Source organism: Anneissia japonica, unplaced genomic scaffold (assembly GCF_011630105.1).
Source record: "Anneissia japonica isolate Jap-2015-1 unplaced genomic scaffold, ASM1163010v1 scaffold287728_len311106_cov174, whole genome shotgun sequence".
NCBI classification, from domain to species: Eukaryota; Metazoa; Echinodermata; class Crinoidea; order Comatulida; family Comatulidae; genus Anneissia; species Anneissia japonica.
This window is the reverse complement of record NW_022700489.1, coordinates 12,023-25,832: the sequence shown is the minus strand read 5'-3', so window position 1 is coordinate 25,832 and position 13,810 is coordinate 12,023. Positions and strand designations below refer to the sequence as shown.

General features: G+C 33.4%; 1 protein-coding gene across 1 annotated transcript in view; it reads left to right on the top strand.

Moving 5' to 3' along the window:
• Positions 1-13,810, top strand: part of LOC117103333 (histone deacetylase 6-like) — a 77,421-nt gene that overhangs the window by 58,870 nt on the left and 4,741 nt on the right. The window contains exons 19-30 of the mRNA XM_033243872.1: positions 474-521; positions 1,203-1,290; positions 2,282-2,322; positions 2,686-2,782; positions 3,278-3,349; positions 5,550-5,575; positions 7,550-7,654; positions 8,201-8,396; positions 9,777-9,842; positions 11,931-11,990; positions 12,846-12,935; positions 13,294-13,465. Of these exons, the coding sequence (XP_033099763.1) occupies positions 474-521; positions 1,203-1,290; positions 2,282-2,322; positions 2,686-2,782; positions 3,278-3,349; positions 5,550-5,575; positions 7,550-7,654; positions 8,201-8,396; positions 9,777-9,842; positions 11,931-11,990; positions 12,846-12,935; positions 13,294-13,465 (1,061 nt within the window). The remainder of the gene's footprint in view (positions 1-473; positions 522-1,202; positions 1,291-2,281; positions 2,323-2,685; positions 2,783-3,277; positions 3,350-5,549; positions 5,576-7,549; positions 7,655-8,200; positions 8,397-9,776; positions 9,843-11,930; positions 11,991-12,845; positions 12,936-13,293; positions 13,466-13,810) is intronic.

Genomic DNA, 13,810 nt, shown 5'->3' with positions numbered 1-13,810 from the left:
ATAAGACTAAAGCCCCAATGTGCCCTGTTTAAGAACAGTAGATTTCTTTAACAGGTTATCAAATGAAGAAAGAAATTAATGATATTAACTGTTTAGTTTATAGCCTGAAGCTAGTCATTTATCCTTCAATTTTGTGTAGATTAAGTTATGAATTATCTAATAATCTAAGTAATGTACCCTTGTGTTGTGTTTATGTATTATTACTTTACCTTACTAAATTTGTACGTTTTTGTAAGTTTTAACAAAAGTGTTTATGATTCTTTACGAATTTATGAACATCATGTTATGTTTTTGTTTATTATCATTGTAAGATACAGTCTGCTACAAAAAAATTAAAAGCATCCAAATAAATAAACAAAAATTGCCAGATAAATTAAATCAATAATATACTAGAACAATAAGCAGTTGCTATAGTGACACCTGTCTGTCACGGTGAAGCAACTGTCAAATTTTTTTTTTGTGAATATTTTCAGAACTTGTTTGGTGTATGATGAGAAAATGAAGTTGCATAAGTCAGCCTTGTGAGTTGCCAGCAAATTTTCTTGCTTTCTTCACAGAGAGTATTAATAAAATGACGTATAGAGTGTACCCATTCATCGTCATCATTATCATAATCATAATCATCATCATCATCATCATCATCATCATCATCATCATCACCACAATCTTACCATAATATCTTGCACCACCTGGATATATGGATTTTAATGCATTTTATACCTGAATAATTTATCTCATTGAATGCACCAAATTGTTGTGTGCCACTGAAGCAAAAGTGTATGTTCAGTTGAATAAATAAAAAAAATGTATCTTTTTGTTATAGTTTAAAAAATATTTTATAGAAATATATTATATAAATTTCATGTACACATAATTATTGGCATTTTATTTTGTTGGATGGTGGTAGGAGAGCCACATATAAAATAAATAATTTTGCTATATTGGTAATCCGGTCCACGTACCTCCTGAAAAAAAATTTAATTGCCTTGCTTTGTGATAGCTTTTTGAATATTATATTTTATATCAAGTGACGAAATAAGTAAAATGCAAATTAGATGTATATTCCTATAACTACATACTCAATTAGGCTTCAGTCGTAATCTCCAAGTGACACTCTTCTTGTTTAATAATTTATAGTGTGCATAATAAAACTTTGTCATATATTGGATTTTAATAATTTATTGGTCTTTTGTTGTTTTTAGTTGCCATCCAGAATGCCCTGAAAGAATCTCACGGATATTTGAAAAACATCACGAGCTCGGTCTGGTTGACAGATGCCGACGTCTGCCGGTAAATATTTGCTTTGCTATCAGTTGCTTGGTGTAATTCCGAATTAAATGAATTATTAATTGTTTATTATGCGAATTAATTCTGGTTTGTCAGACAGCTCCAAATTGTTGAAACTGTTTTTTCGACTTATTTTTATTAACATAAAAGAAACAAAATTATGCTAAAAAACAGCAATAACGGGCACAACAGGAGCTACAAGGAGGACCTTGCAGCACATGTGATGCTTGATGTAAACCACCACCCGAAGTAGCAGAGTAGTGGGAAGACGTAGGACCCAAACCCACCCCATGGGTTCTATGGTTAGGCCTAAAAAATGTGTTTGTTTGCCCTGCTTTTTTAAATGATAAAAATGGGCTTGTGGGAATGTTTTTTTTTTTCTTAAGATACTCATCAGATGGAATAAAAATAACCCACAGAGGTCTAGAATTGTAATATCTTTTATCATAAAACTTAGACTAATTGTAGGGCATCTGGCAAAAAATAAAGGTAAATTCACTCACCGTATTTAAACGTTTTTAAGAAAAAAGCTAAAAAAAAAAAACTACATGTTAAGTTTTTTGTTTTTCCGCCCCTGTGAGTTAGGGGCGGGTGGAGGATGGCAAACAAACAATTTTTTTTTGGCCTTTTATCGTGGTCCAAGCATTGGGCACTTGGAAATCGGACGAAAACGCTGGGAGAGTCAAGCCTGTCATATAGAGGTCAAAGTGTTGTCGGCCGTAAATACTGAATATGTGCTGTAGGCAGGAGGGATCGCTCACAGGTAGCACTTCGGCAAGAACAGTAATTATCCCTGAAACACATATGGCCCATAGCATGATTATTTGCTTGTGGCACCACATGAGAAAATTGTATGCTACGTCCTGCAACCGCAAAGAGGTTGGGAGTGCATTATATTGATGGTGTCTGTCTGTCTGAACATCAAAAATATATCATGTGTTCTCATTTTTCGGTTTTTTTTTTCATATCAATCTATTTCTCTTTAATATTACAGTCAAGGTATGCAATACATAAAGAAATCGAACTCTGTCATAAGTAAGTAATTTTTTTGACTGGACATTTCACTTTCTAAAACTTAACTACAGAACTGGCTTGCAGATTTCACCTAATATGCATCACTACAAAACATTATTTATATTGAACGTCTTGCATCTGGTTGTGTAATAGATGCTATATTCCTTTCTGTTGTATATTCTTATTATGGACTGATAATGGTGTTATTGTTAATTTTTTTTTTATTACGGCTGTTGTTATCATTGTTATTGTTGCTTTCCTATTGTTATTATACATGTTTTTGCTTTTATGTGCTCCTGTAGTCACTTTTTTACAAAAAAAAAAATTGACAAAGTTTTTACAAAAGTGTATTAAAAGTGACTTCAAATTGTCTTTTTTTTTTAGCCTTGATTACATACTGTCTATAGAGAAGACGAAGACAACATCTTTTCGGGAATTATCAAAACTGCAAGAGGACTACAACTCAATATATCTTCACCAGGTATTGTAATTACTGTGGTGTCCCAAAGATATAATTCAGGGTGGTGGGAGTGGGGTTAAGCTCTCCAAGCGGAATGGGGGTCTGACAGGTTTTAGCCGATACTAATTATCCTGGCATCGAAAAAAGCACTAATTTTGTGCCAGTTTTAAAATGTATGCTAATAAAATGTAGAGGAAAGTCCAGGGTTGTGGCCTACAGAATGCTTGACCTGTCCAATGGTGATTTGGTGGTGGGTGGGGTGGGGGAGGTATTACCCTTCCTTTGGGATTTGATTTTAAATCAACAATGATTTTTAAACTCTGTAGATCAATGCTTGCATGGCTTACAAAACTTTATATTTTAGGCACATTGGCTTTTATCATGCTTTTTATATAATTTCATATGTACGTACTTATGTAAGTTTACTTTAATTGTACATTACTGAAATACATGATGGGTGCAAATAAAAAAAAAAAAGACAAAACTTCATACTGATTCTCTGACTCTTTTTTATAGGAGACATACGACAGTGCCTGCTTGGCTGTTGGCTGTGTTCTCAGTGTTGTTGATAATGTACTAGGTGGCAAGGTATTGAAAACTTTTTATTTGAAAATTATGTTTTATATTTATTTTACTTTAATAATTTAGGCACAAAACTCTTAATTTAATTTGTTTTTATTTGAAAATTATATTTTATATTTATTTTATTTTAATAATTTAGGCACAAAACTCTTAATTTAATTTGTTTTTATTTGAAAATTACATTTTATATTTATTTTATTTTAATAATTTAGGCACAAAACTCTTAATTTAAGTTGTTTTTATTTAAAATATATTTTTTATATTTATTTTGTTTTAATAATTTAGGCAGAAAATCCAAAGATATTAAGTAGGTGGCAACAAATCCCTTTCTAAACACAAACATAAAAATCCAGTTCTATGTGGTCCAAGTCACATTTTGATTTTGAGAGGTATTTCTACCCTTTAAAAAAAAATTTTCCTGATTTCCAACCATCATTTGGGACATTAGGCCTTTCTCTGGTAATTGCTCTTTAATTGGATATCATTATAATCATAGCTTTTGTAATTTATTGCCCATGCAAGGTCAGCTATACTATACCATACCATAGGTAAGCCTATAGCTAGGTTCATATGGGATTATAGCCAGATGAAGTAGCTGATCTGCTTGCCAAGTTAATTGGATTAAATCCACGAATCGCGTTCGACGTTAAGGTTAGAGCGAGATATTTTGACTACCAGAAATTCGGAAAACACATCATTAGACAGGAAGTACAATCGCATGGTGTGTAATTACTGTTGATTTTCGCGCAACTAGTTTATGCTAGATTGAGACTATAGGAGTAAGCTAGGCCTAGGTCTCGGCAGTTGATTAGACTGGCCGAGGAGTCCAGCTGGAGGGCTTACACTGGGTTTTCCCCAAGTATTTCGTTTAGCGCGTGGTAGTGTGGGCATGCCGATTTCGGGTCATCCCTTATTACATTGGCCGACCCCTTGCCCGTCCCACGAATAATAACGTCTCTCACAGCCTTGTGGTATACGCTCTTAGATTTTTCAATTTTGTCACAACAATTGCCGATGTTATGCTATTGTGGCCTAAGTCCTGCATTCTCTCTGTAATCCTTTGGTGGACACCAGCCTTCTGACGGTACAATTAAACTTCAACTTTTTCGGCGATTCCTGGCTCCCTCCAGATATCTATTAAATCACCTTCCTGCGCATACGTCCACAGATGGCATTTCTTTACTGACTTTTCGGCCATCATTTGCAAAATAAAACTTGTTGAAATTAAAGTACACAGATCAGGGAGACTGCGTCAATTCTGAATGGTGTTTATGATAGTAACTAAAAAACGCGCTAACCAGCAAGCGTGGAAGGTCATTTTGCTTCAATTTGATTGGTGTATTCGTGACATGTGGCCACCCGCTGTTTACTGGCTTTAGACTGGATTAAGAAGTTAGTCGACATAAATTTACTCGACGGGCTTAGTCGAGTTGTGGCCTTCATCTCGCCATACTTGAGCGGTCATACTCAAACTTATGGCGAGATCTTCTAGCTCATCCACTAAAATTATCTCGCCATAGTTGGATATGAATGGGGCTTATGTGATTTATTGACAACTTGCTGGAAAACTAATTGCCAATTCACTCTCTCTTTTGATATTGAGTTTGATTGTTAGTTAAGGTCAGTGCAAAGTGTGATTCCTCAACCTGTCACAGCTATTGCTGAAATGGGTATTGTGGTAAATGTAATGGTAACAGCATGTTTTTCCTTTTGGGATGCAAACAAAAAGTGACTTGATTCTAACGCATAAAGGCCAATTCAAAAAGTGTCGTACGACGCAGCCCAAAGCGATTTGTTTTCACGTTGGGTCTGTGTAAGTTAAATGCATGCAGACACAGGCTGTAGCATCGTAGACGCTGTCTGAATTGGCCTTTATAGAGCTTAGAAGGCAAGAGTAAGGCCCCTTTTCCACTAGGCGAATTTTACACATGAATGAATCGAAAGTGTATGTTCATGCGAATGTGTATTCAGATTTCTGTTGGAGTTTTTCACTTTCAAAGAAATTATTAATTTGAACTGTTTCTACTTTTTACATCTGTAAAAATACAGATGTTTCAAAGAATATTTTTTTAAGATTCAGTATTTACAGTACTTTATTTTAGATGCTTGAAATTATACTGAACCTTTAAATTTGGATATATAAACTTATAGAAAACATGATAATGTTTCCATATTTCATATTTTCCATATGTGCTTCTTTTCTTAGTGTGTCAATGGAACTGCAATAGTAAGGTAAGAAGATGGAGGCCCATATGGGGCTTAAGTCATCCAGAAACCAGCTTCAGTGACAGAAACAATAAAATTTAATTTAATGCATCTTGAGGATATTTCCCGTACATTTAAAATCGTAACGTTACTGGGTTTGGTCTACAGGAGCTTGTGTTTCGTACAGGTCATTCCATTCATAGAAAAAGCGTTTAATGGTGAAAGCGTACATGTCATTAGCCATAGTAGCCTAGGTCAATACATAACACCGGCTGTATAAAATTTATTATAAGATTGAAAATGTTAATCTTATTATTACAGTAGTGATACACTATGTACACGGTTAAGTTATTGTTATTTATTCGTTAACGTTATCATATTAATATATAAATTTAATGTAGCCGAGGTCTAGCCTAGACCAGTCCTAAAACATCTTGAGGATATTTCCTGTACGAATAAAATCATAACGGTACTGGGTTTAGTCTACAGGAGCTTGTGTTTCGTACAGGTCATTCCATTCATAGAAAAAGGCTTTAATGGTGAAAGCGTACCTGTCATTAGCCGTAGTAGCCTAGGTCAATACATAATTTAATGTATTCTCATGTTCTCCACCTTATAAGCTTTGATATGATACAGTAGGTCATTAATACTGGAGTCGACTATTGCCGTAGTTTGAGTAAAAGTATTTAACGACTTTTATGTACTAAAGTATACAATACATACATTCTTATGCTAATTAATCATTTTAACATTCAGCAACTGTATGCTGGTTTTTATGATGACAATTAAGCCTCATATAATTATGCAATATTTAATGGAATATTTTTTGAGCATGAGAAGTGACTATTGAGCTGAGCGTTTGGCTAATTGGTATGTTTCCTGCCTCCTGCATGCCAGGGCCCGGGTTCGATACCCGGCTCTGTGGCGAGTATTGAATTCAGGTCTTTTATAAGAACAAAAAAACGCTCAGCTCCTCGAATAACCCTCCCAAGAGAGTTAGGCGAGTTAAGGACCATGTACATATCAATCTGTATCTGTTTGATGTTTATTTAAGGCATTGATTTATAAGTTAGCTACCGGACCTGCTTATAGGCATTGCCTTCTTGGTTTCCACATTGTACCATAGTTGGTAGAATGAATAAGTTATGTTACTATACTGTAACCAAGGATATATTTATTTAGTACTAATCAAGCATATGAGCTTGGGAGAAAATGTTCTTGCACCTATTCTACTATTCTTTGAGTGCCTGATCGTTTTAGTTTTTTTTTTTGTTTTTTTTTGACAAATTTCATATCTGGGGTTAAAGCATGCCTACCATAATTCCTTCTACAATTTTTGGTTGTTATTATGAATACAAAATTCATAGATTTTAATGTTTTACTGTTGATGTTTTTATGTGTCTGTTGTTCCATTTGTTTGCAATAAATTCATATTGAATCTTGACTTAAAATTCCCAAAACTATTTACACAGACTTGTGATTAATTGCAGTCAGTGGCAACTTCAGGGGGGAAATCCCCTCCACCCTATCCATCGGACAAGCCACGGATGCTACGTTGAGGTTTGGCTGATGAAAAATATTTACTTGCTGATCCAAAGTACACTGTACAACCTTATTGCACTGAATGTCAATCCCTAATTTTGTGGTTGAAAAGTACAATTTTCCTTAAGAGCCCTACTAGAGATTTTATTCCAGGAACCACACCAAATGCTCTGGCCTATTCCTACTCCAGACCCTTCTGTCGAAATTTGGACTGCTTATCGGCAAATATCTAGAGTGACCAGTGATTGCAGTCCACCATTTTAGTGAGATTACACATTTTTTTTTTTTTTTTTGTGATCTTTATGATTGGATTGTGATATAATTAGCAAATGCAAACAGAAGCACAAAGTTTCACAAGAATATGTAATATATTTGTAGAAAGTCATAGACCCCAGCCCTAGCTGAGCTACTGTTTTGAATTTTAACCTAAATCTTTTGTCTAATTTTATCGTGTTGTAGGCCACCTGGTCATCACGCTGAAGTGGACGACGCATGTGGTTTTTGTTTCTTCAACACTGTTGCTATCGCGGCAAAATATGCCCAACAATTTTATGCTGCAAAACGGTATGTTTATCCCATCAGAGCCCATTGAAAATAAGTGAGCTGTCGTGACAAAATGACTCATTGTTGTTCAAAAAATTAAAAAAATGAGTTATTGATATATTTAGATAGATGGCTTAAATATAAGCTTTATTTTGGTCTTTGAATCAGGTCCCTAGGATAGTTATATCACTTCATATATCCTTGAATCTAAAATTGACCTAGCATACAACAGGACTTATTTTGTCACAACATGAAAATCTGCTTGAATATCATTTAAATTGCATATAAATTTGTTTTTTTTTCTCACTTCATTTTGTAGTAGTTTAGGTGATTTTTTCTGAATAAATTCAAATAAAATACAAGATACAAGATAATTTTATTGTCCGAAAATAATCTTCAAAAAATAATAGTTTACAGATTATGTATAAACATTATAATGATTACTATTATTGGCATAATTATAAAAATAGTAAATATTATGATTAAAATGAATTTAAAAAATTACCCACTCTTGTGAATTTTTATATATATATATATTTATTTTTTTTTTTTATTGGCTGGGAGCAGTGTTTTAATTATTGATTGGGATATTCACCATGGCAATGGAACACAAAACATGTTTGTGAAGGATCCTAGTATTCTGTATGTTTCCCTGCATCGTTACGATAAGGGATTTTTTTTCCCTGGATCGAGCCGAGGGGATGCTAATAAAGTTGGCTTAGAGAAAGGGGCAGGATTCAACATTAATATTCCATGGAATTGGGTAAGTTCGATTAATTAACCTTCAATATCATTAGCACCATTCACACAATACTATAGCCTATAATATGTTAGGTTTTTATGACATTAGGATTTTAATATGTATTAGCCTATAGCGGCAGAAGTCTAAAGTGGACTATAGATAGAACCCATATGACATTAAGGAAAAATGAACCATCTGAGATCAATGTTGTAATCAATGGCAAGACTTTTTTATGCCTTGTTTCGCAAACCTTTTTTTTTTTTTTTTTTGAAAGAACATCAGTGGAGGGCAGAAAAAAATAAAAATTTTTTTTTTTTTCTTATTTAGCAAATAGTTTGCCAAAAACATCCAGACTATATCATTCAGTGATTCCTATTAATACTGAAATATTTAAGTAGAATATGTAAATTATTAAAATCTATCATCAATATTTATAGTATGCCAGTTCATTGATTTTCTAATTATTTATTTAATACACTTAATAGACGTTGCTTCATTAACGATGTTTCTAACAAAACCTTAAAAAATGGGCTAATAGAAAATATGGATGTCATACCATAAGCATAAATATTATATAAGTTCATGTGTGGTAACATTAAATATTAAATATACTCATGAACTGTACTCATTTTTACATCTGGCATCAAAGCAAAATATAGTAAAAATGGCAGTGCCAGTGAGTGGACCAAGTGAATTAGTACAGGAACCCTATTTAGAAGAAGCCACATTTTTCTGGAAACAGTGACAAGGCGTTTTTAGTCTGTCAGTGCATTTCTGAGTATGTAGAGGTGTATGTTCTTAAAATTTGCTTAAACAATGGTGGGTTTGAGGTGGTGTGGATGATCTTCCTGTTGGCACCCTATTCCTCTTATTTGGGGCCTTAGATTTTTTTTATAATTTGCTTAAATTTGATTAAAAAAAAATTACATATAAGTGATTTTAAGGATATTTCAATTTATTTTTAATCTACTGGGTTACAGTTTAAGAGCATCATAAGTTTAAAGTCCATAATATACAAAACCGAAATTTGGCAATATGCACACACTCAGTGACAATGCCATCAGGTGGTCAAGGGGACCCCTTCCCCTCAACTCCCCCTTGCCTATTGAATAAGCATGGACGCCCCCTAATGTCTGACCTGAGGTTGTCACTCTAAATTATTAATTTACTGAAATAAACATTGCATTCCTTATATTGTGATCTGACTAATAAAGCACATTTTTGCCAAACCATCCTAAAACCACAAAGTTTCTCCCCTGTTATGGCTTTACTCTAGAAACCAGACCAGGACTTATAGGCAGCCCCTTGGTTTGGACTATCCATTGGACTTGCTGATCCCTTTGTTAGCAAATTTCCAGCAATATCAAAGAATGCACAATAATCAAATGTTATATCTTGCAGTCTAAAATGGGAGATGCTGAATACTTAGCAGCTTTCCAACAAATCATCATGCCAGTAGCCTATGAGGTAAGTTGTCGCCTCCACCAAAGAGGTTATGTATCCACGTCCGCTGTCTGTCTGTATGTCCGTGTTAGATACGCAAACACTAAGGAATGTATCATCATAACTTTAGTGTAATGGTACATAACAATACAAGAAAGAGATGATTTTTTGAAAAAATATTGAAAAGACACTGTCAGAGTCATGGAAATTTGATTTTTTACCCACGAACGTAAAAGAAAATAATGGAATTTCCCATCATAAAAAACCTTTGTATTGTCTGGTATTTGGGCTCTGGGTGGAGGTATGCACTCCATGGATTGAATACAGTTTCTTCTGCCAAAGGTTATGACTTCATTTCTGTTTGTTGTTCTATCTGTTTGTCCCTTTGGTATCATGATTTTGAAAAAAAAAACTATTGAATAGATCATAAAGTTTAGTGGAATGTTACATATTATTGATCTAGGTGATATGGTGATTTTTTGGGTGAAAGGTTAAAAGACAAGACTGAGGTCACTGAAATTTTAAATTTACTCATAAAGAAAATAATGGGATCGTACATCTTGCCCATGTGTATGCACAAGTCATTATTCAGGCACATAGCTGAGGTAGGGTAGAGTGTTTGCACTATAATTCATGTTATTTTGTTGTTAGTTGCTGTTAGCATGCTCCATGCTAAAGAGCATGTGTCCTCCTCATGCCTCCACAGACTGGAAACAGTCTATTGTCTGATTGTTGTGCCAAGCTAACATTTACATTTTATTTTTAGTTGTTTTAAATGGTCTTTACAGCTTTTTGTTATTCTTCCGAATGACGAGGTGATTTTTTTAAACAAAAATATTCTTTGAAATCTGAAAGCTACAATTATGATTGTTATTAAAGAATTATGTCGCTTCATTTTATCTACCATCAGAGAGTGGGCATATGTATATTATTGTAACCAGGCCTATGCATATACTGGTTGTAACCTGATCTAAAAATAGTTTTAGTAAATATTTCATCATATGAATGGAAATACTCAAGACTTTGTTATTTCTCATTTCATGAAAATATGCGTATGTGTACAAAGTTCATTTGTAATCCATCTATTATTATGTGAGCCTTTAGGATACAAAGTTTTTCAGAATTGAGTAACTGTATAATATTTTAATGACTGATACTATTGACTGTTGTTAGCTGGAAGGTTACTATCTGACTGCTATGTATTATGTTGTTATCAAAAGTGCAATAATCATTTCCGAGAAGATGAAGGAATTCTTCTTTGAATCTGAAATGTAATACTATCTTTCCATATGAATGATAACTCTTGCAAGGAGAGTATTATCAGCGATAAATATTTTCAAATATATTTAACAATTAAATGTCAATTTGGCAAAATCTATGAATGCAGAAAACGTAATCCCCAGTAGGGCGGTCGTGCGTAAGTGATTTCGTTCTAGTGCTGCGTTGTCGCGCAAAGCGAGCGGCTCCCAAATTTTATGTGAGAATTCCGTGAACTCTCTGGAGACTTTGGCCCCCTGATTTTAAAAATGAAGTATATGGTCTAGAATGCCAGTATGATTTCCAGGCTGATATTTTGCATCGCTTGTCGCCTTTGGCAGATAACTTTATCTGTTTCTCTGCACTCAGGGTATTAATGGGTACAGGTATCATGTTAATGATTTAGAATAAATATGGCCTGGTGTTGTCAAGTTAGTGGAATAATACCAAAATGCCCCAGGGAGCAGATAATGTTGCACGTTGATTTGTGTCATTTATTCTATGCCCAATGGTCAGGAAAACACAAGCTCAAAGATAATGTCCACTATACAAATCTATCAAGTAATTTAGATAATATTAGTGTTGCATTGGCCGTTTGTATTCAGTGACTAACTTGTCCTAGTTAGCAATGCTCTTTCTTTTGTGTCTAAATTTTGTGTTTTCCGAGTACCTTATCCATTTATTACAATTTAATTAATTTACCTTTCTTATTACTTTATGTGATTAATTAAATGGATTCTAACTGTGATTGACAATAAATTATATTTAATTTTTAAAAAATAATAATAATTTACAGAAGTAAAGCCTAATTTCCTGCTGAGGAAAATAATAAATTTTGTGTATTTTTTATTTCAGTATGCTCCTGATCTGGTCTTGGTATCTGCTGGATTTGATGCTGCATTGGGAGACCCACTAGTGAGTAGTGAAGCAAAAAGATGTTACAATAGTTTAAATTACTTTTTATTGAAGTGTCCTCAATCTTATTATAGCTTGCATATTTATTATGTCTAATATTTATTATCTCTAATATTAATTATCTTATAATTAATATATGTATAATGTCTTGCATTAAGGTAAAATTTTATTCATCCAAACATGGAAATTTAAAGTAGTGAGGCCCAGAAAATAAATTTTACAGATGGAAGGTCCACACCACTTGAACCCCACGACAATGCCAGAAATGGCATTTTCATAATAAGAAATTATACAATTATTACATAATAATGTTTTTCCTCTACATTTAAACACATTTTGAACAATTTGAATCCACCACTAGATTGACGCGAAGTGGAACTCTCTATTTTGTCCTAAATGCCATCGGGTGTAGGCACTGCTAAAGCTATTAATTTAACTGCCTGCAGGCTCACTATTGTTGGCATTATTTTCAAGTTTTCAAGAGGCCCATCCCTTGCAAAGGGAGACCAAAGAACTATGTTGTTGTTGTAAAAGAGGAAAACATCCCCAAAACCAACAAATTTGTTCCCTTTGAAGTGTGTATACCTGAATATTATTTAATATATATAATAAGTGTGAACTAATATATTAGTTTGTTCATGTTTAAATTTAAAGGCTAAATATTCCCTCACTACTAGGTTGAGAAAATAATATGTTCCCTTAGTAGGATATGTCCTAAAGATAGAGGAAGGTGCTTAGTCTCATCACGGTCAAAGCAATGAATGAAGTGTTTATTATTTTAGAATTTTCCCTTATTTCAAAGGATTTTGACTTTAATAAACTCTTTTTTTTTCTTATTCTTTTTTTTTATCTCAGGGCGGATATTCAATTACCCCTGAGGGTTATGCTCACTTTACCCATATGTTAAGCAGCTTAGCTAATGGACGTGTTATAATAGTGTTAGAGGTAAGTACTGTATACAAGCTACACACTGGTATGGTCTACATGGGTTTGGGTTTCGTACAGGTCATTCCATTCATGGAAAAAGCCTTTATATTGGAGAAAGCGTACCTGTCGTTAGCCATAGTAGCCTATACTAACTAACTTCGGTTTTATAAAATTAATTATAAGATTGGAAAATGATACTGTGTACATGTTTTAGTTATTGTTATTTATTCATTAATGTTATTATATTTATATTTAAATTTAATGTATTGTTTAAATATGAAATACACAATCTGAAAAAGAACATTTCTTTCTATAAAAACCTCCAATTACTTGAACGTTCAAATGATAAGTTTTTCTTTGATATTTAATTCCTCAGGGTGGTTACAATTTAACTTCAATTTCCAATTCAATGGCAAGGTGTACGCAGACGCTATTAGGAGATCCTTGTCCAATACTGAATGCTGGTCGTCCGAACCAGGACGCCATCACTTCCATTTGGGACGCACTGCAGTGCCAGAGACCATATTGGAAGTGTCTTCAATTCCAAAGTATGCTCCTTTTCTTATTGCTAATGTGTTTAACTACTGTGTTCTTTTCTAGTATCAATAAGCAAATTCAATATGCACAATGCAATGTGTATTTCCCGTTGTTTCTATGTTTATATATAAGGGAAAGAAGCACCTTATATTGTAAATTTGATGAACTATAAATATTGTTAACAGACCCTTAAGTTTCAATAACAGAGACAAATGTAACTATAAATAAATGTATATATGTGTATATATATATATATACAAGGCTTAGAGAGTTAACGTTTTCCCCTATGGTAGTACAGTATATAGTCGTGTATATATATATATATATATATATATATACATATATATATATATATA